Consider the following 26570-nt stretch of genomic DNA (forward strand, 5'->3'; position numbering starts at 1 on the left):
GATATAGTATGCCTAATACAGCCTTTCAAATTTAAAGGAATAAACAAACAAACAAAATAAATAAATAAAATAAAATAAAATAAAGCGAATGTTTAGAATCACAATATGTTAAGATTTTTATGGTGAGCTTGGTTTATGATGCACATCATGCAGCAGCTTTTTATTTCCCAAACTCTGACGTGCATTAAGATGTATACATTAAGATGTATATTTAGCTCCCCTAGAGAAGATTGCAGTTCCTTCCATACTTTTCCCAGCTGACGTGAACATGAGAGCCTCAGGGGAATGTCTATGGGGGTGGGGGTGGGGGAGAGTGAGCCTACATTTTCTATAAATGAAAAGGCATTTTGACAGCTGATAAATGCAAAGCATTCCAGCCTGTAAAAGTAACTGTGATGTCAAATTCCGCAAGCCGAATTCTAAAGCTGGAAGAAGATTACGCTTGTGGTTGCAACAAATATCTAGAAATACAGATGCGTATCTAAAAACTCACCCAAAAGACATCATAAATTAATAGCCCTGATAGCAGCAGGCAGGAGACCTTAAGGCTCGGCAGCCGGACGAAGGCAATCATGGCCACGCAGAGGCCCATGGCCAGAGCTGTGAAGAGAAGGGACGAGGTCAGAGCTGAATGATCAGGCAGGAGGAGAAGAGGCACCGGGGAAAGGACAAACCCTGAGTAGAGGAGGGGTCCAGGGGGCATGGGGGTGGCTGAAGCAGGTGCAGGGAAACACGGAAGCTTCCCGGTAGCCTTGCCCAGGTCAACCCCCCTCCCAGGGGGTCCAGGGTCAGGGAAAAGAGGCTGGCAGGAGGAACTCTTCACTCTCAGGCCTTGAGCTCCTGTAGAAAACACAAGAGTCAGGTAGTCCTCAAATTACGACCATAAATGAACTCATAATTGGGCCTTTTTTGCAGCAGTGTGGTTGTTGACTGAACTCATTGTTCAGTCAACAATGTAAAAGCCAGTTTCTTCCAAAAATAAAAAATAAACTTATATACTGCTTCATAGTGCTCTACAGCCCTCTCTAAGCAGTCTAAAAAGAGTCAGCCTCTTGCCCTCCACAATCTGGGATCTCATTTGACCCACCTCGGAAGGATGGAAGGTTGAGTCAACCTGGAGTCGATGGTGAGATTTGAACTGCCTAATTGCAGTTAGCTGGCTGATTCAAAATTGAGCCTGGCGAGAACTGAACTCCTGACAGTACTGTATTCTAATCACTTCACCACCACAGACCTTCCTTCCTTCCTTCCTTCCTTCCTTCCCTTCCCTCCCCTCCCTCCCTCCCTCCCTCCCTCCCTCCACAGTGCTTTTACAGTCCTCTCTAAGCGGTTTACAGAGCCCCTTGCCCCCAACCATCTCGGTCCTCATTTTACTGACATTGGAAGGTTGGAAGGCTGAGTCTACCTTGAGCCCGGTGAGATTCAATCTGCCAAACTGCTAGCAGCTGGTGAGCAGCAGAAGGAGCTTGCAGTCCTGCACTCTAACCACTGCACCACCGAGGCTCTTAAAAAAAACCCACCACACCACCAATCACAGTCACATATGTGCAGGCTGCCGAGTGCCCCAATGCAGTTGGGTGACCACACCTGGGGTAGGAGAGGTTGGAACTCTGAACCGGGATCGTAAGTCCCTTGTGATTTTGAATGGTCACTAAGTGAACGGTTGTTAAGTCAAGCACTACTTGCATGTAATATGGGAAACAAACGTCAAATTAAAGCAACAGCAGAAATGTCCAGATCAGAACTGGGGAAATGGACCAGGTTCTTATTCAATGCCTCTCTCCCAGCAGTCCACTCATTTAGTGCAGTGGCTGTTTGGCCCTTTCGAATTTCAACCCCAAATATCAGACAGAAATGTATCTTTCCAAGCAGGGCTGCCAAAAAGGGGATTCCACTGAAAGCCACCCAGGCCTCCTTGGTCCGGCTCAGGCCTCATCTTCATTTCATTGGCCAGCATGAGGGCAGCATTGCCATTCTGCACTTGGACAGAGCAGAGTCTTTGAGATGAGGAAGTGAAGCAGTCATGTGCTAACATTGTTGGGAGGGACCTTGGAGGTCTTCTAGTCCAGTCCTCTGCTCAAAAGCAGGAGGCCCAATATCAGCGTGTGTGGGTGGGTGTCCAACCTTGGGAACTTTAAAACCTTGGACTTTATTTTTTTATTTTATTATATTTTTCAAACAAGTATAGAATTATAGTTTGTATTAACACAACAAAGTATAAAGAAGTGATAAAAGGGATAATAGGACAGAAGGACAGGGACGGTAAGCACAATAGTGCACTTATGCACGCCCCTTACAGACCCCTTAGAAAAGGGGAGAGGTCAATAGTAGATAATTTAAGGTTGAAGATCTTGGGGTTGGGGGAAGAAACAACGGAGTCAGGTACTGAGTTCTAGGCATGATCACTCTGTTGCTAAAATCATATTTTCTGCAGTGAAGTTTGGAGCGATTTTCATTTAGTTTGTAGCTATTACATGCTCTTGTGTTGTTGTTGAAGGTGAAGTAGTCGCTAACAGGAAGGGCATTATGGTGCATGATCTTATGAACAACAGTTAAATCAGTTCAGAGGTGACGTAGTTGTGAATTGTCTAACTATAGTATTTGAAGTCTGGAGGAGTAAGGTAGTTTGTTTCGAGAGGAGGAGCTGAAGGACTCTTCTTGTGAAGTATTTCTGGACTCTCTCAATTGTGTCAATGTCAGTTATGCAATGTGGGTTCCATACAGGTGAGCTGTATTCGAATATTGGTCTGACAAATGTTTTGTAAGCTCTGGTTGGCTGGCCTGGGAATTCTGGGAGTTGAAGTCCACAGGTCTTAAAGTTGCTAAGGTTGGATGCTGCTGTTCTATACCATTCTGAACGTACGGCTGGCCAACCTCTTCTTAAAAGCAGCTTCTCAGGAGAACATCTGTAGTGTTTTAATGTCCACCTTGCCTGGCAGCTACTTTGGAAAGCTTTGGGCACCAGCTATTCCCCTGCTTATTTTCTAGAGGCTTTCATTCTGTTCCCCCTTTGGTGGTGCCATTAATCTTGGGGGGGGGGGGGGAAGGAGAGAATAGGACTTGTTGTGGCTTGTATCAAACACAGCTGAGTCAAGACAAACAAAATTAAGTGCTGAGAAGCCAAGTGCATTCCTGAGGCCCAAGCCTGCTGCCTCTGCAGTCTTCCTCACTAGGCACAGAAGCCGTTGCCTCAAACAGCCAAGAAATGTGATCATCCCACACGGCTTTCGTGCAACCTGATTTTAATAATCTGTCAATTTCAGAAGCTTTCCTGTGGTGGTAAAGGGCTTGTGGAAAACACACTTTTTCATTACTTATTAGGTCACAGTGGGTTTCCTCAAGTCAGTCAATACTGCTGCTCTAGATGAGGTTTTAAACACCCTTAAATATTTCAATTAAGACCCAGCCTTTCAGAATCTCTGAAGAATAAGGCAAAAGCTGCTAGTTCAACACTTTCAAAATGAATTTTAAATCCCACCGTCGGGGTTAGCAGTTCTCGCACACATTCTTCTATTTCTGTGTTCTGCTACTTTGCAAAGCAAACATTTAAATCTATAATCTTTGCAGGCAAAATCACTCCCCACCATATTTCAGCACTTTCAAGTAGAAAAAACAGAATAAAGCATAGCAGGATGCTTAAGTCCGTCTTAGCTTTATGCACAAAATCAGGCAGCTGAGGCACCTTCAGGAGGTACCTATCTGGTCTCTGCTTGAAGATTGACAAGATGGCCCCACTGTTAAGATTCTTCAAGACACGGAAAGTTGTTTCTGTTTTTTCAACTTTCAGAACCGGCTAACAAATCCTTGGTCTTCATGGGATACTACATGTCCCTTAAATTGGGACAAATTCTGTTCACTAAACTAAGCCAGACAGTTACTTCACCTCTTCTTGTAAAATGTGCTTTCTCTACTGCGGACTCTTCATCCTTTGGGTTTATTTAAATTTGTCTACATCATTTTTAAAGTGCAACCGTGGGCACTAGAATTACAAGAAATGTTATCTTTTGTTTATAAGATTGTACAATGCCTTTGATGTGCAGAGAAGAAAGTAACATTAACTGTGAAGGAAATATACTATTCAAAGTTCCAGTAATTTAAAGATAAGAACTTATTTGAAGGGATTGGGATAAAACTATATCGACAAAACAATCGTGACAATGTGCTCACAACCACAGAGACAAGCAGAAGACCTGCATAATGGACAAAAGATAGAACTTTCAGAACGAGAGGGAGAATTAAGGGAGATTTCAATTATTTGCACATTGGCTCAAAAACTAGCTCAGGCATGATTGCAAACTCTTTAAATTCTTCCCTGGTCTTGCTGACTTTTGTTTCCCAGAAGGCTAGGAGCAAAGGCAAAGGTATTGCTTCTCCTTAATCTGATTCTGATCAAAAGGAAGAGTGGGCAGAAGAGGGGGGGGGGGGGGAAACAGTGGAAACCTGGGCGGAAATGACACCCTCTTGGGGGTTCAAGATATTACAGAGTGAGAAAATGGAAGCACAGCTGTACATGCGTGTTAGATTTCAGGAGACCAACAACTTTTAGAGAAATACGAGGCAGAATCCTGGGGACAAAATTTATCAGATAAAGGGAGTGGAAGAGAACTCCTCAAAAACTAAGATGCTGCCCAGTGAGACAAAAGCAGCTCAGGGACCCACCCAAGGTGCCTAAGGAGGAGCTTTTGACCAAAGGGGACAAGGAGATGAGTGTCAATCTCCAGGAAGTCGGAAGAGCCAAAGAAGCAGAGCTTGCAAGGGAAGGCGAAAGCAATAAAGCCCCTTTTGGCTCTGGGGGTGACAAAACCGGGAGGGAGGGAGGGGTGGGCGGCTGCTAAGAGGGGAAGGCGAGATGGGCAGAGGGCCCAATTCCTACACGGGAATTGCATTCAAAGGGCTTTAAGTATGATAGTGTTCAAAAGGAGGGCGTGGCAAAGAAAAGGCAGTAAAGGGAGGCTGAGGGGTCCCCATGGATGCAAATGGGTTCATGGCTCCAATATCACATCATCCAAGAGGCACAAAGGGACCGCTGGGTCTTGTCTTGGAGGACTTTCTGGTGCAGCTGAGGAACCACGGAAGAGAGTCAGAAGTTTGGAGAAAGCAAAAGCTGCCCCACTTTCGAAAGGGAGGTGGGGGAGAAAGGAGAGCAAAGCACCATCCAGGTTGGTGTGAATCCTGGCCAAAACTCTGGAACCGATGACTAGGCAGTTGGTTTGTGCGCCTTGAGAGAAGAATGCATCGCTTGGCAAAAGCCAGCAGGGGCTTGCACAGAGTAAATCCTGCCAAACCAACCTGATCTCCCTTTCTGACAGTCACCCGTTGAGCTGACCCCAGGAATGCAGCGGACTCAATGTGCTTTTAATTTTTGGAAAGCATTCAACCCGCGTGACTCCGGCAGAGGAGACGGCAAAGGGAGGCTGGGTCGGCCGATCAGAAGGCAGAGCAGGGACACATCAGTGGGTCCCATAGGAAGCTGGCAACTCCTGGAGTAAGCACTGGGGTAACATCTGGAAGTAGCTCAGGTAGATACTTCCCTAATTCACTGGACTGGAACAGGGTGGAGCAGGTTTATGGCACAGACTTTTGATGTATGCTGTTTTATAGCCATTCTCCGTAAAAGTAGTTTTAGTCTTCCTGCGGTGTTAATTTCTTAGCCTGGTCTACTTATTTACTTATTCACAAATGACCTAGACAAGAGGTTAGAAAACATGGCTACAGGTAGTCCCAAAGATATTTTTACAGGAGGCAACCTTTTGAAAACATTTCATGACTACAGGTAGTCCTTGACTTATGATCACAATTGAGCCCAGAATTCCCACTGCTAAGCGAGACAGTTGTAGGTGAGTCTTGCTTCGTTTTAAGACCTTTATGCCTCAATCATTAAGTGAATCACTGCAGTTGTTAAGTGAGTAACATAGCTGATAAGTCAATCTGTCTTCCTGGTCGACTTTGCTTGTTGGAAAATCGCAAAAGGGATTGCGTGACCCCAGGAACAGAGGTGGGCTGCTAAAGTGGAACAGGGACATGTGCTTGCCCCCGTGGCTCTGAGTGCTAGCGGAGTCCAGCGCAATTCTGCTACTGCACCTGGGCAGGGAGCAAAATTGTGCGCGGGCATGTAGGGGCTTCCCTGCGCACCAAAACACGGGCACCCCTGCGTATCCATGCGCAATTAAAATCTTATTTAACCCTTTAACATATTTCAATGTTTGGATCATGTCCCCCCCCCCCCTTTCCCTTCTGTCCTCCAGACTATACAGATTGAGTTCATGAAGTCTTTCTTAATAGACCTTCCACCATTTTAAGACCTTCCACCATTTTTGCATCCCATCTTTGGACCCATTCAATTTGATCAATATCTTTTTGTAGGTGAGGTCAACAAGACTCTCCTAGCCCATGGAATGGGCTGCCTTGAGAGCTGATGGACTTTCTTTTGCTGGAGCTGTTTCAAGAGAGTCAAGCCGGCCATCTCTTAGAAATGTTGTAAGAGCGAGTTACCGCTTGGGCAGCCAGTTGAACTAAGTCATCTCAATATTCTACAATAGTGGTTGTTTATTTAAAGATGATGCTTCCCTGAAAAGTGCCAAGAGCAGGTTTCTACTCACACCCAATCCGTGTGGTATCATGTATGTACAGGCCCTACAGGCTTCATCAGATATGGAAATATTAGATGAGGTACGATAAAACTGCAGTATTTCCACAGGAAAAACGTGGGTGGTTCTCAATGCTTGAAATTCTTCATTCTCTGAAGAAAGAACTAGGCAGAAGAACTGATAAAGAACCAACCCCCCCTCCCACCCCCAAGGAATACAGAAGCAGGTTACGCAATAGGATTCTTTGGTCAGGAAGTTATACCACAAGCCCTTCCAAATTCAAACTGTTTGATATAAAAACAATTTTACTAGCTAGCTGGAATATAGCGGTTGAACGATTGTTAGTACTATGTACAAAACAGTTGGGTTTGCAATATATAAACGAGCTAACAATGAATGTTTGTTTGTATTGAGTACTATAGCTTTAAGAGGTAGTGCTGCAAATTACCATAAGAGGGAGCCAGAAAGCATGTTTCTCTCTCTATGCTCTCTCTGTTCTTTCTGCTGATTCACTGAGACTGATGTAGTAAGACAAAGACAGGCTTGTAATATTATTATTGTATTGAGAGATATTGACTGATTTTAACGTGTAACCCGACTGTATAACTTGACTGTGCTATTTCTAAAGTAAACACTAATTGAATTTTAATGTATCTGTTTTGTATGACTGAATAATTACTCCTATCTCCTGGTTATCTGCTGGAATCCCATGTTTTTCTCTGTGCATGTCCTTGATAGCTCGAAGGTTCTGCACATTCTTTAACAGCGGCTGTCTTTCCATCATGCCCACTTGTTCCTCATGTTAAGGCCACAGGAGAGAAGACTATCTATAGGGGATTCTGATCACTGGAAATCACCAAGATACCACCTCTACCAGTGTTCTCTCTAATTTTTTTTGGGGGTGGGCGGAAAAGTATAGTGTCTGAGCGGCAGTCCCTTCGGGACTGGGCGGCACAGAAATAATAATAAAATTTCCCTCTCAGCTTCTGGGCAGGTTTGGAAAACTCTGAGTTGATGATGATTTTTAAGTGAGCGATTGCTCACTGCTCAGCTTAGAGGGAACTATGACCTCTACCCAAGTTCAAGTCAGAAGTAACTAAACATATAAACCTGTTTGGAACAAAAGCCACCAAATGCTTAGGGTAGTAGAAGACTATGGACGATAACATGCCCTATTCCCTAAATTTCTGAAAGCTGAGCCATGGCTTTTCCTGCATGGAAAAAGTAGGCAGGCTTCATCTTTGTACTCTAGGAATGAAGCCCATGTACTGCAAACACAGCGACCTTTGTCTGCCTGAGCTAGAAGGGCCCTTTCTGCACTCTGACCGTAAACTTTATTTATTTATTTATTTTATTTATTTATTTATTAGGTTTCTATGCCGCCCTTCTCGAGACGACTCAGGGCGGCATTCAACATTATAAATGCAACAGTATATATAAAGAAATGTAAATTACTTTAAAAAGAATTATACAAGATTACTAAAAATGTTAGAAAAACCCAATATACAGTCATACACATTCATCCAGGTCAATGATTCATAATATCATCTGGAGACAATCTCGTCACTCACAGCCCCCATTCCTGCCAGCAGAGGTGGGTCTTCAGAGCTTTACGAAAGACCAATAGGGATGGGGAGGTACTTATCTCCAGAGGGAGTTCGTTCCAGAGGGCCGGGGCCACCACAGAGAAAGCTCTTCCCCTTGGCCCTACCAAGAGACATTGTCTGGCCAACGGGACCTGGAGAAGGCTGACTCTGTGGGACCTAACTGGCCGCTGGGATGCATGAGGCGGAAGACGGTCCCAAAGGTATGGTCCCAAACTTTGCTGCCGCTCTGCATCTAGTAATTCAGGGGCAGTAACCTTAGTCAGTATTAGAAGGGTTTCAGATTAAAAATATCCTCTTTTTTTAATAACTCTGCAAGTGTTTTGAGTTCAGAATAGTATGTCTCGGACTCGAAACAGGCCTGTCTTTGAAATACTTTCAGAATGAGGCAAGCAGCCCGTTTCCTGCTTGAAAGTTTGAAATTGGTTGGATTCAAAGCGGCTGCATATCTCTAGATCAGCACTTCTCAGCCTCCGCAACTTTAAGGTATGTGGACTTCAAGACCCACCCAGAATTCCCCAGCCAGCACTGCCTGGGAATGCTGGGAATTAAAAGTCCACATATCTTGAACTTATGGAAGTTGAGAACAGCCGATCTAGGCAACCCATCAAAGTTAATGGAAAACAAGCAAATGAAACAAGTGAAAGCATGTCTGTGCAAGGATTCTGAAGTTCTCTGAACCCAAGGACTTTATCCCAATGCCATATAAAATACTCCATTCCACGAGAAAGGTGAGGGAGAAGGAGAGAGGTGTCGGGGAGGTGGGGGGAGGAATTCAGGAAGGTCTGACCCTTCCCATTTGCATCTTCTGCACTTACCATCCATGAGAAGCCAGTGCCCAGTTAAGACCCAAATAAGGACGAGCATCACAGAGAGTGAGAAAGAGAGCAGCTCTGCAGCAGTGAAACGCCCACAGCATCCAAAGGAAATCCTGGAAAATATGGCCACAGGTTTAACATCCTCTCAACTAAAGGAGAGAAAACATCCCCAACTCTCAGTTATATGGACTCCAAGGGCAACAGAGCATAAGAAAAGAGTCCCTCAGAAAGATCAGTCCTCCAAAAAGTACTAAAAGGGAACCACAAAAGCTCTTTTTGGATCAACCATTAGATTTCTGCCTTTCAGAATGTGTAATAAATATAAATAATATATAAATGCTATTGCTGTTATAAGTATAATAGCAATAGCATTTATATACTGCTTCATGGTGCTTTTACAGCCCCTCTCTAAGCAGTTTACAGAGTCCTCCTCATGGAATTGGTCCACAAGTCATAAAAGGACCATAGTTCCCTACCCTGTATATAAGCAAAGAAAGAATTACTGTGCAAAAATATCAATACAAAACTGACTTGCACAGCCTGGTAACTTTAGGAGCCCTGATGGTGTAGGGGTTACAATACAGCATTGCAGGCTGACTCTGTCCACAGCCAAGAGTTCAATCCTGACTGGCTCAAGGTTGACTCGTCCTTCCGTCCTTCCAAGGTGGGTAAAATGCGGACCCAGATTGTTGGGAGAAAGAGGCTGAAACTGCTTAGAGAGGGCTTGTGGACTGGAGGGGAGAGGGTGTTCTGCATGTGTAGTGGGCAAGTACTTGCACACAGCTCCATTTGCAACAGTAGCAGGCACGCAGAGTTCCATTTGCAAGAGCAGAAGGGACACACACACCCGTTCGTGCAAATGGAGTGTGCACGTGAGTGGAGATGCACACTTGCCCACCAGCCTGGTTCTGAAAGGCTCAGGTGGGCTGTGGGCTGGTGGTTGGGGATCCCTGCTGTAAAGCACCAATATTTTAGTTCTAAGTGCTATTATTATTGCTAACTTTATAAGTCCTGAGTGGATAAGGGTTGTGAGCAGAATATGCTCAGCGGCTCCTAGTGGCCCTTTCTATGAAAGGGGGAGCTGGCTCCGTGGGCTCCCAACAGAAAGGGGCGCTTCAAAGATACCATCCCTGAGCCTTTTTCTCTTAAGAAAATATTTGTAGGGCCAGAGAATCTGTCATGCGTCTCTCACTTCAGGATGTTATCTTGTTTTCATTACCTTTATAAATAAACCAAAGCAGCAAGCAGATCTAAATTCTATCATCTTCCTATTTTCTCTAGAGCAGGTTGTGGGTTAGGCTGAGAATGTGACTGGCCTAAGATCACCCAGCTGGCTTTTTCTATTTTTAAAATTATTATTTATTGTTTCTATTTCTTTCTTTCTTTTTCTATTCGGCAAGAGCACCATTTCAGAGGAGAGTATGGCTCCAATCGATATACTGGGACATCTTTTCCATTCCCTGTCGAAATTGAAAAGCCAATGCTAAATGAGGATGGAGAACTGGAGCCATTATTCTCTCCCTAAAGGCATGGCAACCCACAGAAGATGCTTGTGAGGGTCTGCTTGTAAAATGGAGGTGGGGTGAACAGAAGACGGGCTTTTGGATTGTGGCCCCACAAAATTGAGTATGTCACCCAGGCATTGTCCATTTCTTTCCTCTGGACTCCAGGAAGCTCCTTCTCCTTTAAGTAGGCCTATAATGTCTGGACATTTTTTACTTGAATAGCTAACAGTTTTTATTTATGCTGCCATATTGTAAAACTTGTTAGATAAAGATGTTTTGTTACACAACAATGTTGTGGATTGGGTCAGTACAGGATCAGCAAACAGACAGATGTTTGTTTCAGTAGTGATTGATAAAGGAGAATATTATAAATAATATGATACATAGTGATCAAAATGGATTTTTACCAGGAAGACAAATTAAAAATAATTTAAGAATAATAGTTAATACTTTGGAATACTGTGAGCAGCACCCTGAAAAGCAAATGGCACTTGTATTCCTAGATGCCCAAAAAGCATTTGACAACGTGGATTGGAATTTTATGAAAATACAATTAAATAAGATGGAAGTAGGAACAAAGTTTTTTTAATATAATAGACGCTATATATTCTGAACAAACTGCTAAAATTATAATAAATAGTGAACAAACAGAAAAAGTAGTTATACAAAGAGGAGTAAGACAAGGTTGTCCAATATCACCATTGTTATTTATTTTAACTTTAGAAGCATTGTTGATAAAAATAAGAGCAGATAAGAAAATAAAAGGATTGGAAATTAGAAAAGAAATCTATAAAACACAAGCATTTGCTGATGACATAGTGTTTGTTTTGGAAGACCCAATAGAATCTATTTTAAACTTAATAAATGTGATTGAAGAATATGGGAAAGTTGCAGGATTGAAAATAAATAAGGAAAAGACACAGATACTAACAAAAAATATGACTGAAATACAGAGAAAATACTTAGGAGACCTATCAAACATGAAGATCACGAAAAAAGTGAAATATTTAGGGATATGGATGACCTCCAAAGCCGTATCTTTAAAAAACGACAATTATTTAAAATTATTAAGTCAGATTAAAAAAGACTTAGAAATATGGAGTAATCTACAATTATCACTTGTAGGAAGAATCTCCACAGTTAAAATGAATACCCTTCCAAAAATATTGTTTCTTTTCCAAGTGATTCCAATAAATCCAGGAACGAAATTCTTTGCCGAATTGAATAAGATAATAAGAAAATTTATTTGGCAAGGTAAAAAATCAAGAATAAAACAAAATTCATTAGAAGATCGTAAGGAAAGAGGAGGCCTGGGTCTCCCAAATTGGAAACTATATTATCATGCCACGGCCCTGACATGGATAAAAGAATGGCTTACACTAGAAAATCAAAGATTGCTTAATCTAGAAGGCCACGACTTGATGGTCGGGTTGCATGCATTTGTATGGTATGATAAGTTAAGAACCCACTCATATTTTAAAAATAATGTTATTAGAAAGGCATTGATAGAAGTGTGGAATGAAATAAAGAAAAATCACTTTTTAGTAATGCCAGAATGGGTTTCACCCCTTGAAGCTATAGTACACCCAAATCTTAAAGGAAAAGGTAAGATTTGGAAATATAGTGACTTGTTAAATAATCAATTAAAATTAAGAACAAAACAAGAGTTATATGAGTTAGGTATAGATTTAGATTGGTGGCATTATATGCAGATTAGTTCTAGATATCAAATAGACGTAAAGACTTATATTTTTAAAAAAGAAAATAATGTACTGGGCAAATTATTATTCCAAAATCAAACAAAGACAATCGGAAATGTTTATAAATATTTACTAAATCATAGAACGATAGGTTGGATATTGAAAGATAATATGATCAGTTGGTGCAAAAATTTTGGCAAAGAGATTGATTTAGATACTTGGGAAAAGATATGGATGTATAATTGGAAAATAATAAAATCAATCTCTTTCAAAGAAAATCAAATTATGATGTTTTATAGATGGCATCTTCCACCATACAGAATTTCTAAAATGTTTCCTTCGGTATCGCCCATTTGTTGGAAATGCAAAAAAGAAGTTGGCACATATTACCATGCATGGTGGACCTGTCCGGAGACAAAAATATTTTGGAATAAAGTAGAGAATTGGATAAATGAAATAACAAAGGAGAAGATTAAAAAATCTCCTGAATTTTTTCTATTGGGTATTTCAAATATAAAGTATAAAAAAGAAATTTACTATTTAATAATACATATATTGACGGCGGCACGAATAACATTCGCGCAGAAATGGAAAGAAAAGACGATACCGAAAGACACTGAGGTGTTCAAAAAAATTATAGTGTGCGCAGAATTAGACATGATGACTAAACGTTTGAACAATCAAACCAAAACAGAATTTTATAAAATTTGGGATAAAGTATATGATTGCTGGAATGTTAAAAACAGTATTAAAAATTAAATATATAAGAATAAATGACTATCTAAAAACCATAAGATAGAATTATATAGTTTATATTATAACTAACTTAGAAGTGTTTATATTATCTTCTTTTTGTATTACTAATAATTTGTTTATTGCTCTTTGATATTTATATATACATATAAGTATATTATTATTTAAAAAAAACATAAAGAAACTTAATAATCTTAATTTTAAAAAATTATAATTAAATTTAATGATAATGTAATCTTCAAGTGTGGCTTTTCTGCTTAGATCTGATAATAGTTAGAGTTTTTTATATTCTGTATTAGTTAGACTTCTATGATAAGCGGAGCAATGGTAGCTCCTTAAATGTTCAATGTTGTATGTCTTTGTTCGTTTTCTTTTGAAAATAATAAAAAATATTTTTTTAAAAAAATAAAAATAAAGGAGAATATTTGTTGGTCAAGGCTGAACTGAAGGGTTGTTGGTTGTTTTCTTGCAGACTTTTCATCACCCAAACTGGGTGACATCATCAGCGTGGGATTTGTTATCCTAGTGCACGGGTGTCAAACATTGCCGTCATGTGACTTTTCCCCCTATTTAGGGCTGGGGTGGGCATGGCCTGCACGTGATGCATATGGTCCGTGGGACATCCCTGTTCTAGTGGCTTGTCATAGCTGTGTTGGTGGTCTTGGAGGTTCTTTTGGTTGGATTGCTCCTGTTATTTGGCAATTTCTTGATTGTGTATTTTTTGATTGTTGGGTCGGATGATAATCTTGGTGTCAATCTATGCTCATGTGGGTACTGATTGCTGGTGTGGAGTTGTTTTGCCTTTATTTGTCTAGAGCAGGGATAAGCACAGTGGGCTTTTCTATGACATGTGGACTTCAACTCCCAGAATTCCAGAGCTAGCATGATTGGCTCAGGAATTCTGGGAGTTGAAGTCCACAAGTCATAGAAGGGCCCACTTTGCTTACCCCTGGTCTAAAATGGTCAGAGTTGACATCAAGTGCATGCTACCTAGTTTGCGTAATGAAACGTCTGCAAGAAAACCTCAGAGAGGACCAAGGACCCCACAGGCCCTCCTCCTCCTCTTCCTCTCTACAAACTCCACTCCCTTCTAGCATTGATAGTGTTAGCTAGTTGGGTAATGAAACGTCTCCAAGAAAACCGCCCGGCTCAGAGAGTATCGAGGACACTTTGTGTTTCAGTATTATCTGCGCACTAGCAGTGCTCCACGCTGCCTGGGAAAAGGAGCTTCGGGTTTTCTTGCCGGAAAATTTTGCACGTGGTACCTTCTCTGCATGCACGAAAAGCCCCTGCAGAATTCACTGCTAAACTATTTCACTACCAGTCCAAGAGGATCTCTTAATGGCACAGAAGATGAGCAAACTTCATTCTTACTTGTTTTGAGGTGAACAAGGTCGTGTTAAATACTGGCACATTGGGAGCAGGAGGAAAGCAAAGGCTATTGTTGCAAGGACTGCAGAGAAACAGAAAGAGAAACAATAATAAATGCCACTATTGCCACACACACACAAAAATCCAAGAAAAGCAGACATCCACAATTAACTCAGACAATTTTGCTTTCAAGAGTCTTGTTTCTTGAAGAACAATATCAGTACCCTCGTTGCTTGCTATCCAGGGCCTTCGACCCAGGAAACAAATACTTTCTGAAAGGGATATGTGACATTTGGCAGAAGACAAAAAACTGGGCACAATGTACCAGAGGCTGCCTTTTTGTGACTGGGCCCAACTTTCATCCCGCAGACTCAGGGTGACCAAGAAGCGACTGGGAAAGTTTAGCAACATCAGCAGCATATTTGGACGCTAATTTTCAGAGTTCTTCTCCACAGCTCCACTGAAAGAAATCGGCACCTTGGGCTCTTGTGGAGTTTCTAACCACTTAAATATAGTTTTAGAAAAAGAGCTTCCCAGAGGATTACGTTGTACTGCTATTTATTTCATTTTAACTATTCTATTTTACAGGTTTATGCCCGCCCTTCAATTTCATGGTGGTTTACCAAAAAATACCATTGCTATTATAAAAAGGTAAAAGAGAACCAGTGCAATGTATAAAAATCAGAATAAAAACAAGAGACTCACAATAAACATAAAATGACCTTAAAAATAGCAAATAAGACGCACCTTAGTTTTGGGTGAGGAAAATAAGGGGGGGGGGAATCTACTTATCAAGTATTCATCTGACTAGCGTCCTTAGTCTGATTAGCTTGAGCACATTATTTTATCCTCTGATTAGGGCTGGAAAAAAAACTTCGGAAGGAGTAGGAATGAAAAAATCCTGCAAGCCGGGAAGATGGTTAGCACCTTATTAGGGCTGGGGGGGAAATTTTGGAGAGAGTAGCAATGAAAACATGCCTGCAAGCCAGGAAGATCATTAGCAAAACAGGAAAAAAAGCTTTAAAAAAAAGAGCTACATTCGTAGTATAAGACGCATCCAAATTTTCAGCCTTTTGGGGGGGTTGTTTGCATCTTATATTCCAAAAAATACCGTATTTCCAAATTTCCAACAATTTAGTTGTGCCCAAATCTTTTGTGCTGCAACTCCCAGCATGTGTTGGTCATGGCGTCTGGGTTGACAAAATAAATATGTTTATTCAGCCCTCTTGGATATACACACACAAGATAACTAGACTTTAGGCAAATATTACACCAAGTTTTTCAAGCTGTTCCTTAGAACCCCAAGATTCTGTGAGGGTTTAAAGGTGAAAAAAGCATGAGTTTGCCAACAAGTTTGGCAATCCAGAATCCATCAAGTGATTGCTGTCAACAGGGGTGGGTGGAGGTTTATTGGGGTTTTGTATTGGGATTTATTTCTTTGAGCTTCCTGAAGTCATCACGAGTGAATTGGGAAGCTATATAAATACCTTTATTTTTTTAAAAAAAACCCAAATCAATAAAACAAATCTGCTCAAATCAGTTTACAGCTATCAGCTTCTAAATCACGAAAGAGCCACGAAGCCTCTCCCTGAGACAACCAGCCTCACCTGCTGTGCATATTGTAAAAACCACCTGAACTGAGTCAAAGAAGAAGAACATAACCAGGAGAGACACGGAGGCCCCAATGGGCAGGAAAAGCGCCTGTGTCGAATCAATGGTCTGGATACCTGCAGGGGAACAGAACAAAAGGTAACGCTGATTTGGCATTGCACAACAGCCACAGCAACAAGGGCATTTTGGTGCCACACAAAAAGATAAAGTGACAGACTGGATATGCATATTTTTAAATTGCAAATAGGAAATATTCAGAAGGGGGGGGGGTAGTAGTATTATATAATCCCTGATTTATGGCCACAATTGAGATCAGAATTTCAGTCATTAAGCAATGTGCTTGTTAACTGATTCCTCCCATTATTTTATGACCATTCTTGTAAATTTCATTTACAGTGACCGTTTTCACTATGAAATGAATCCCTAGAAGACCCGTTGTACATACCTGAACGGTCTTCTCGATGCACTGGAAGGAGAGTCCAACATGGGTAATGTACCAATCCTATTGGTAGAGACTGAGTTATAATTAGCATAATAATAGCTACCGCCCCCTTACTGCTCTCATGAGCCCCAGTTTTAAAAATGAAAAAACAATGTAAGAGGATAACCAACTTTTATTATTACAACTAAACTTCAAACTCCCCATCTCCGACGTCTCTGAACTTCAACTAGTCGGGTGGGTTTGGACTCTCCTTCCAGTGCATCGAGAAGACCGTTCAGGTATGTACAACGGGTCTTCTCCACTGCATCTGGAAGGAGAGTCCAACATGGGTTATACCAAAGATTTACTGCCCATGGGAGGGAGAAGGTCTTGACTGGGACGTTGGAGATGCACACACTTTCTGTAGCACACGTCTACCAAACGCTGCCTCAGCGGACGCAAATGAGTCCAACTTGTAGTGCTTAATAAATGTCGTAGGTGCTGCCCAAGTGGCAGCTCTGCAAATATCTTCTATCGAGGCCTGTGTCGTCCAGGCCGCCGATGTGGCCGCACTCCTGGTTGAGTGAACTGTTAGGCCCGTCGGGGGGTCATGTCCTCCTGCTCTGTAGGCTTCCAGAATACAGTCCTTTAGCCAACGACTTATCGATTTTGAAGATAGTCCAAGTCCCATTCTGTGTTGAGAAAATGAGATAAACAAAGTCTCAGACTTCCTGAATGTTTCAGTCCTCCTGATATAAATTTTTAGAGCACGTCTTACGTCGACTTTATGCCATCTTAACTCTGACGGATGGTCTCCATGCGTGCAGAAGTCAGGCAATATAAGTTCCTGTTTCCTGTGGAACAAGGTGTTCACCTTGGGAATGAACGTCGGATCTAAGCGGAGTACCACTCTATCTGGGTAAAAGATACATAAATCTGGTCTCACAGAGAGGGCTGAGAGCTCTGACACTCTGCGTGCAGAAGTGATTGCTACTAAGAAGGCTATTTTCAAAGAAAGGAGCCTAAGTGGAATTGATCTTAAAGGCTCAAAGGGTGGTTTCGTCAAGGCCTTAAGTACTATCGAGAGATCCCATGATGGGAACCTCCGCACAGGTGGCGTATGTGTGTTTGAGGCTCCACGTATAAAGTCCCTTACCCACGAGTGTTGGGCTAGCGAACGAGACTCCGGTGTCTGAATCATGGTGGAGAGTGCTGCCACCTGTCTCCTTAACGTGTTAGGAGCCAGTCCCCGATCTATTCCTGCCTGTAGGAACTCCAGCACCGTAATCACTGATGCCTCCCTGGGATTCTTGCCCTCCTTGCTACAAAATGTGCAAAAGGCAGCCCACGTGGCCTGGTATATCCTAGAAGTTGAGGGACGTCGAGCAGCCTGCATTGTATCGATGACCTTCTCTGGCAGATCTTGATGCCTTAATCTGTGCCTTTCAAGTGCCAGACGGTTAGTTGTAGCCACTGGGGATCCGGGTGTTGTAGGTTCCCCTGGCTGAGTGAAATGATGTGGTCTGGCATCCTCCATGGTGGGGTTACTGATAGAGCCATCAGGTCGGCGAACCACGGCCGGCGTGGCCAGTACGGTGCCACCATCAGGACCTCTGCCTTCTCTCGGAGAATTTTCTCTATGACTCTTGGTATCAGGTTTACTGGGGAAAATGCGTACAGAAGTCCTGTCGGCCAAGCTGACAGCAAGGCGTTGACCCCCTCTGTCCCCGGTTCCGGAAATCGTGAATAGAACCTTAGGGTTTGCGTATTCCGGTGAGTGGCGAACAGGTCTACAGATGGATTCCCGAACTTGCGTGATATCTGTTGAAATAGCGCTGGATCCAGCCTCCACTCTGATGGGTCTAATGTAGTCCTGCTGAGCCAATCTGCCTGGGCGTTGTTGGTCCCGGCAATGTGCTCCGCGGATAAGGACGCTAGGTGAAGTTCGGCCCAATCGAATAGGTTTGCCGTCTCCTCCATGAGGCGACGCGACCTCGTGCCCCCTTGGTGGTTCAAGTGGGCTCTGGTCGCCACATTGTCTGTAAGCACTAGTATGTGTTTGTCCCGGACAATAGAGTGGAAAGTCTGAAGAGCTAGAAAGACCGCTCTGAGTTCGAGAAAGTTTATGTTTATTGGTGTTAATTCCTCTGCAGACCATGTGCCCTGCGCCATGTGGGGGCCGATGTGAGCTCCCCAACCATAGAGGCTGGCGTCTGTAGTTAGAATCATCTTGTCTTGTATCTGAAAGGGGGAACCCCTGAGTACTGCAGGAGATGTCCACCATCTCAAAGACTCTCTGACGTTTCGCGGTATGCGGATCCGTTGGTGTGAGTGGCTCACCTTGGCTCTTTGTGCCGGTAGTAAAAGCCACTGTAGATCCCAGATGTGGTGCCTGGCCCAGGGCACAATTCCTATAGCTGAGACCAGTGTCCCCAATACCTTTGACAATAGGGACATTGGCGCCTGCCTGTGTTGATTGAGGCTGGCTATTAAACGTTGAATATTTGTTATTCTCTCCGGGGAGAGTGAGACCGAGCTTGATGAGGTGTCTATGATTGCTCCTAGGTGTAAAAGTCTGGTTCTGGGAATCAGTTGGCTCTTCTCCACGTTGATGGTGAAGCCATGAGCCTCTAATGTCTGTATGGTTCGGTTTAAGTCGTGCCCAGCCTGCGTTGGCGACCTGGACAGTATAATGATGTCGTCCAGGTACGCCATCAGTCTGATGGAGTGAGAGCGCAGGTGGGCTGTCAAGGCATCCAGGAGCTAGGTAAAAGTCCGTGGAGCTGACGAAAGGCCGAATGGCATGGCCTTGTATTGGTAGTGTGTTCCCTCGGAACAGAAACAAAGGTATTTCCGGTGCGACGGGTGTATAGGAACATGCAGGTATGCCTCTTTCAGGTCGATGGACGTTAACAGGTCCTGTGATCTGATTGAGGCCAAGATAGTTTGTAGAGAGTGCATGTGAAATCTCCGGTACTTTATGAAGATGTTTAGTTGTTTCAGGTTGAGGATCAACCTGCAACCCCCTGAGGACTTGGGGACAATGAAGATCATTGAATAAAACCCCTTGCCCTCTTCCTGGGGTGGTACCGGTTCTATGGCTTGTATTTCCAGCAAATGCATGATTTCTTTTTGCAGTTGCAGCTTCTTTTGTGGTTCCCGAATTCTCGGGCAGTGTATGAACCGATTGGGGGGTTGACCCACAAACTCCAGGCGAAGTCCTCCCGACACCGTAGCCAGGACCCATAGGTCGGAAGACGAAGTGTGCCAGGAAGCGCTGAAGTGTTGAAGCTTCCCCCTGATTGGCAGCTGCTTGGCAGAGTCACTTAGAATGGCGGAAGCCTCTCTGGTTGTTCCCCCGAAAGGGCTGCCTCGAGTTCTGGTATCCCCTGGGTCTGTCCTGGAACGACCCCCGGTCACTCCTGAAGGTCTGGTGCGAGAACTGACCCTGCGAGTATGGTCTGTGGCTCTGTCCTGCCCCTGTGGTGTTATCCCAACGGGGAGTCTGGCGCCTTGTATATGGCGTCGATCTCCGGTCCTGGCGTCTGCCGGTTCTGGGTAGGACTTTTCTCTTGTCCTTGTCCTCAATGAGGACTTTGTCCAATATATCCCCAAACAGCATAGATCCTTGGAACGGGGCTGACGCCAATCGCCATTTGGATTTCAGATCCGCAGGCCAGTGTCAGAGCCACAGGAGTCGGCGTGCTGCAATAGTGGTAGCCATACTTCTGCTGGAGAATTTGGCCGCATGTAGTGTGGCATCTGCGGAAAATTCCGCCGCAGCTCGTAACTTGGCCAGGTCCTGACGTAACCTGCCATCCTCCAGTCCTAGTCGGGACTGCATCTCTTGCAACCACCGGAGAGAGGCTCTATTGATGAAGGATGCAGCAGCTGCCGCTCTGAATCCCCAGCTCGACATCTGGTGTGCCTTTTTCAGGAGTATCTCCGCCTTCCGGTCCTCCGGCTTCAGGCTTTCCCCTGTTTCTGAAGGCACCAGGGCGCTGGAGACCAATGTCACGACCGGCTGGTCTATGGGTGGAAACTCAAGGAGTTTCTCCACCTCGTCGTCGAATGTGTAGAATTTACGTTCTAGGTTAGATGGGCCTTGAGCCGCTGCTGGGTATTGCCAGGGGCGCTTGGCTCCCTGCAGAAAAATGTTAGATGCTGGAAAATGTTCCGACTCGGGTTGAGGTTCTTGGAGCAAGGCGTCTGGGGTCTTGCCTGCCTCCTCTGTTGTCTTAGTTGCTCCAGGTAGATTCATCACCTGTTTAGTCTTAAATAATAGAGTCCTGAACAGTGTTGGCTTAAACAGGCCTACATCCAAGGGCATGGGGTGAGGTATCATCAGTATGCAGATGATACCCAGCTTTACATCTCCACCCCTTGTCCAGTCGGCGAAGCAGTGGAAGTGATGTGCCGGTGCTTGGAGGCTGTTGGGGTCTGGATGGGTGTCAACAGACTCAAACTCAACCCGGATAAGACGGAGTGGCTGTGGGTTTTGCCTCCCAAGGACAATTCCATCTGTCCATCCATCACCCTGGGGGGGGAGTCACTAACCCCCTCAGAGAGGGTCCGCAACTTGGGCGTCCTCCTCGATCCACAGCTCACATTAGAGAAACATCTTTCAGCTGTGGCGAGGGGGGCGTTTGCCCAGGTTCGTCTGGTGCACCAGTTGCGGCCCTATTTGGACCTGGAGTCACTGCTCACAGTCACTCATGCCCTCATCACCTCGAGGCTCGACTACTGTAACGCTCTCTACATGGGGCTACCTTTGAAAAGTGTTCGGAAACTTCAGATCGTGCAGAATGCAGCTGCGAGAGCTATCATGGGCTTTCCTAAATTTGCCCATGTCACACCAACACTCCGCAGTCTGCATTGGTTGCCGATCAGTTTCCGGTCACAATTCAAAGTGTTGGTTATGACCTATAAAGCCCTTCATGGCACCGGACCAGAATATCTCCGGGACCGCCTTCTGCCGCACGAATCCCAGCGACAAGTTAGGTCCCACAGAGTTGGCCTTCTCCGGGTCCCGTCAACTAAACAATGTCGTTTGGCGGGACCCAGGGGAAGAGCCTTCTCTGTGGCGGCCCCGACCCTTTGGAATCAACTCCCCCCAGATATCAGAGTTGCCCCCACCCTCCTAGCCTTTCGTAAGCTCCTTAAAACCCACCTCTGTCGTCAGGCATGGGGGAATTGACATGTTCCTTCCCCCTAGGCTTATAAAATTTGTGTATGGTATGCTAGTGTGTATGATTGGTTTTTAACTTGTGGTGTTCTTAAAATTAATTTAATATTGGATTTGTCTTGTATTGCTGTTGCTGTGAGCCGCCCCGAGTCTGCGGAGAGGGGCGGCATACAAATCTGATTAAACTAAACTAAACTAAACTGTTCCGGGGTTGTTTCGTCCTCTGAGAGGTCATACTCCCTATCGCTGTCCTCTCCAGTGAACGGTTCCTCTGATAAAGACCCCAAACCCGAGGGGGGCGGTGCTGACCAGACATGTCCTGTTGCTGCTTGTGAAGGCTGCTGACCATATCGATGCGCTCCAGTCGCTATGCCTTGAGAGTAAACATCTGCAATCATCTCTTGCAAGTCGGGTGGCATATCCTGCCATGTGCTTGCCTGTGCTCTCAGTCCCGCCGCTGTGGGCGTGAACGTGGCAGAAGGGCCCTGAGAACTCCGTCTAGGATGGTCTGCTGACCCAGGCCTGTGCCATGAAGAGCCTGGTGAGGGCATGACGTGAGGCAATGTGAGGGATTGCCTGTCTGGTGACCAGTCTCCTTCATTCATAGCTCCAGATAACCCAAAGGCAGATAATGGGGTTATTGGATCAGGAGGCGAGACTTGCCTCTGAGTCAGCGGCACAGCTGAGGGAGAGGCTTGTAGGGCCGCCTCCAGCTTCCTCTCTAGGGCCTTAATCCGCTTTTCGGCCTCTTTAAGGGATGAGGCTGAGGCAGGGGACTGTGAAGTCTTTGACTTCTCTTTGTTTTTCCCTTTAGGCTTGTCTTTGGGCAAAGCGGGGGAGGCTGCCTTCTCATTTCCCGATTGCTCCTCCATGCTTACTCACTCTTTGTGATCTCGAGGAGTCTCCGGTACTGTCCAAGCCTTAACTGCCTTATTACTCAGCAAAAGCAAATGGCTACCGTCTTGTAGCCCAATTACGCCTGCGCACTGAGGCTTGGTGACCTCTTCGCCCCCACCAGCTGCCGGAAGGACTTCCGTTTGGCGCCATTCGGGGTTGTTCAAGCAGCAACCCAACATGGCGGCCCCCACGCCGTTCACGGCTTTTCCCCCCCGGGGGGGGGGGCTGCAGCTTCCAGCCGCTCCGAGGCTAGTGGCCACTCCTGCCGTTCCTCTCACGGCGTGCCTGTGGTCTCTCCGCTTTCGCCGGGCTACCGGCATTCTCAGCGGCCTCGGCATGCTCCGCGGCTTCCATGCCGGCGGCTTGTTCGGCGGCTTGTTCTGACGGCCGCCGAACAGCTGAGAAGCGCGGCTCGACTCTTTGCCTGCTTTCGCCGCTTTCCGTGCCTTTCTCTGTGGTTGCGGCGGCTTGTTCGGCAGCTGCCGAACAGCTGAGAGGCGCAGCTCCGCTCTCTGCCATGAGCCTGGTGACAGCGCCTTCGAGCCTTCCAGTGGGGGGGGCGGACCCCCCCACCTTTGGTTCGCAGCCCTGGTCTGGCCACAGAGGTCAGGGACCCCAGGCTGGGTGCTCCTCTCTGGGGTGTTCCCACGGAGGGAACACAAAACCCCTGAGGAGTATCATTGGGGGTGCTGCCCGCGGAGGGCAGAGACCCCGTTCCTTCTGTTCCTCTTCGATCTTCTTTTCACCCTGAAAGACAAAGAACAGAATTAAAAAGTCAAAAAAACCAATTTATTAAAATATTCTAAGAGCAAAACTCAGTATGTCTCTACACTTGGACTGAGTTTTTAAAACTGGGGCTCATGGGAGCAGTAAGGGGGCGGTAGCTATTATTATGCTAATTATAACTCAGTCTCTACCAATAGGATTGGTACATTACCCATGTTGGACTCTCCTTCCAGATGCAGTGGAGAATGATTAAGCAAATGCGGTTTGGCTAATTGACTTTTTAATCAGCCCAAGAAGGTTTTGTTCCTTTTGATATAAATTCAGAACTAATTAAAAGACTTTGTCCTCAAGAATAAAATGGATTTGGAGAGCTGAAAATGAATGAACACTTTGAAGGGTAGGATTTAAAGTGGTGTCACAATTCAGTCTCTTCTACTCTATTCAAAGTCCATCGTTATTTTTATTCTAATATGTTAATTGTTAATATTATAGTTTCAATGCTTGTAGTTTCAAAGCTCATAGCCTATTAGGAGACCGTTCAATACTTTACCCTAACATACTTACATAGCACCAACATCTCTTAAACTAAAAATATTAAAAATGGAATGAACCCCACTATATTTCATATGCCTTTCTTCAAAGTAGTATTGTACTACTTGTTGACTTCCAAGATCAGGTTAATTTTCTTAGTATTTCATAGATACATATATATTTCATAGATAGACTAGAAACCAAGACTTATGAAGAGAGATTGCTGGAACTGGGCATGGATAGCCTAGAGAAAAGAGGGGGGGGGTCATGATAGCAGTCTACAGGTACTTGAGAGGTTGCCACAGAGAGGAGGGGGTCACGCTGTTTTCCAGGGCAGCACAGGGCAAGAAGAGGAACAATGGTTCAAAGCTGACCAAGGAGAGATTCAACCTAGAAATAAGGAAGAACTTCCTGACGGTCAGAGTGATCAACCAGTGGAACGGCCTGCCAGCAGAGGTTGTGAACTCCCCAACTTTGGACATTTTCAAAAGGAGATTAGACTGTCATTTGCCTGGGGTGCTGTAGGATTTCCTGCTTAAGCAGGGGGTTGGACTTGATGACCTGCAAGGTCCCTTTCAACTCTAATAAATAAATAAATAGATACAAGCATTGCTACTTCAAAATGAAATAACCGTTATTAACCTACAATATATTAGAAATGAATAATTTTAGATTGATTGTATTAGGGCATGTCGCATAAAATTATTACAAGGAAAGATAGTAAAAGATTTATAAAATCTTGATATTGTTCTACATTTCTAGTTCATGCAAAGTAACCTGAGTAGGCTAAATTTCATTTTAATTCTTCAACATGCTCCTGGAATGTGTCATTTTTTATAGGAGGGACCAACTCTGCAATAATTTTAAGATCTCCAACCTTGGCAACTTTAAGCCTGGCAGACTTCAACTCCCAGAATTCCCCAGCCGGAAGACTTTACTTCTGACTTTTATTTGCAGTTTGTCATTGCTGCCACCCTTTTATTAATTTTCCCCTTTTCACAAATAAGCTCATTTTTTGTATCTTGCAAATGCCCGCAGTATGTAAAAAGGAACATTCAATTAAGCTATTCCTTGCTTTATGATCTTTGCAGGTTCTGTGTTTTGGCCAATACTTTTTGCAGAGATGGGCAAAATCGAAGGCTCCAAGCCCAACCGAAAAGACTGGCTGCAGTGAAAACAACATCTTGGGGGTGGAGCCTAACCTTCATTCCTGTCGGGAAAGCCCTCCTCCTTTCTATTAATAGAAGATTTTTAAACACCCCAGTTTTTCAGAGGGAGCTTCAGTCCTATTTCTTCCAGGAGGGCTACTCTGAAAGGTGGATTGGCCAGCTGTAGGAAGGGGCCAGTGCTAGTCGCAGTCTACCCCCAAAAGTAGCGCTGTTATGAAAGCTGGCCTTTGAAGGAAGCCTCTTACTGTTATTGGTGCTACCGCCATTGAAGGGTCCAGCCGAGTTGCCGCTGTCCTTTTCCTTGTCTTGGTTCTCAAAGTCCATGTTCAGGGACCTACAGAAAACGAGCACATGCAAAACATCTGCAAGGGCCAGAACTTTGGTGTCTTTAAATGGAATATCAGTGCAATCAAAACATGGGTTTCCCTTTTAATTTGTACCCACTTTTGTGTAGAATTTTCCAAGCATCTTACACAAATGCTTTATATATCCACCTAAGTAAGCTTTGCACTTTATTGGGATGGTGAGACCATCTTTGGATAAGTGACTTGGAGACCAACCAGGGCTCTAATGGGATTGTCAATGTCAGGATAGCTAGCCACTTATTTCCAAACAGAAATGGAGTCTGTCCACATTTTATTGACAAAATCATCATCATCATGACATTTTACATGCAGTTTAGACAAGACAGGGAAGGCAGCTGATTTTCCCCTGCTCCTTCTGGTGCTACCAGTAAGTGTTCTCAGAATCCATGTTTAAGCTTCTTGTTGGGTTTTTGATTACCATGTTTGTTTGTTTGTTTGTTTGTTATTTAGATTTGTATGCCGCCCCTCTCCAGGTTGAACAGTTATGTAGCTGAATGCTGTCCCCATACACCACATCACATAACTGTCCTTTTTACCTGGCTATTCCTTTTGACCTGGAGGTAGGTACAGCGTGCCTAAGTAGGGATGCCTGGATCTCACCAAGTTCAGTAGAGAGAAAGGAAGACGCAAATTCACCCTTTATTCACCCGAGGGAAGAAGTGGGGAGATGCACCCACCCAGAATTTCCCAGGGTGGTAAAAAGCTGCTTTCTACTAATCTGGCTGTAGAGCTGACAAGAAACGAAAGAGATGATCTCTCTCTCCCTTACTTGGCATCCCCGCGTATCTGCATGTTTTGGGGCTTGTTTACTTCCTCTTTGTCTAAACGTTTTTGCCCTCCTTTTTTTTCTTTTTAACACATGATCTAAAATGAGAAAAAGTTCTTCCTTTTCTGCAGAAGTAAGAGCAAATTAATCCAAAGGTTTTACATGAGGCACAAAGGACCAAGTTCAAATTATTACAGTTTGGACACATTGTGCGAAAACCTAGATCTCTGGAGTGGTCTATAATGCTTGGCAAGATGGAAGGAAGATAAGCGAAGAGGACAACCAGAATGGCCTCCGCTAGAGCAGCCACGCTTACATCATAGGAAGACCTGAAGGATCAGGTTGTGGACAGAATCTCTGGATGTGGTTGCTAAGAACTGACCCAATGGCCAATAATCAATCAACCAATCAATCAGGTCAGAAAACCTGGCGTTAACTCTTACTCTTGTTAAGGCCCTGTATTCAAACACCCAGTGTGTATAGGTGTAAATGAGTCTCTAACTCAGAGTATGCTTATTCTAATGAAGCTACTAGACAGGGTAGTGTTCTAGCCTCAATGCT

At 44.3% G+C, this 26570-nt stretch overlaps 1 protein-coding gene across 1 annotated transcript in view; it reads right to left on the minus strand.

Annotated features, from left to right (window-relative positions):
• SPPL3 (signal peptide peptidase like 3) overlaps positions 1–26570 on the minus strand; it is a 107892-nt gene that overhangs the window by 11630 nt on the left and 69692 nt on the right. The window contains exons 3-7 of the mRNA XM_070762437.1: positions 25124–25212; positions 15946–16065; positions 14342–14420; positions 9010–9122; positions 494–600 (exon numbers count right to left, since the gene is read on the minus strand). Of these exons, the coding sequence (XP_070618538.1) occupies positions 494–600; positions 9010–9122; positions 14342–14420; positions 15946–16065; positions 25124–25212 (508 nt within the window). The remainder of the gene's footprint in view (positions 1–493; positions 601–9009; positions 9123–14341; positions 14421–15945; positions 16066–25123; positions 25213–26570) is intronic.

This window comes from Erythrolamprus reginae, chromosome 10, assembly GCF_031021105.1.
Source record: "Erythrolamprus reginae isolate rEryReg1 chromosome 10, rEryReg1.hap1, whole genome shotgun sequence".
Lineage (NCBI taxonomy): Eukaryota > Metazoa > Chordata > Lepidosauria > Squamata > Dipsadidae > Erythrolamprus > Erythrolamprus reginae.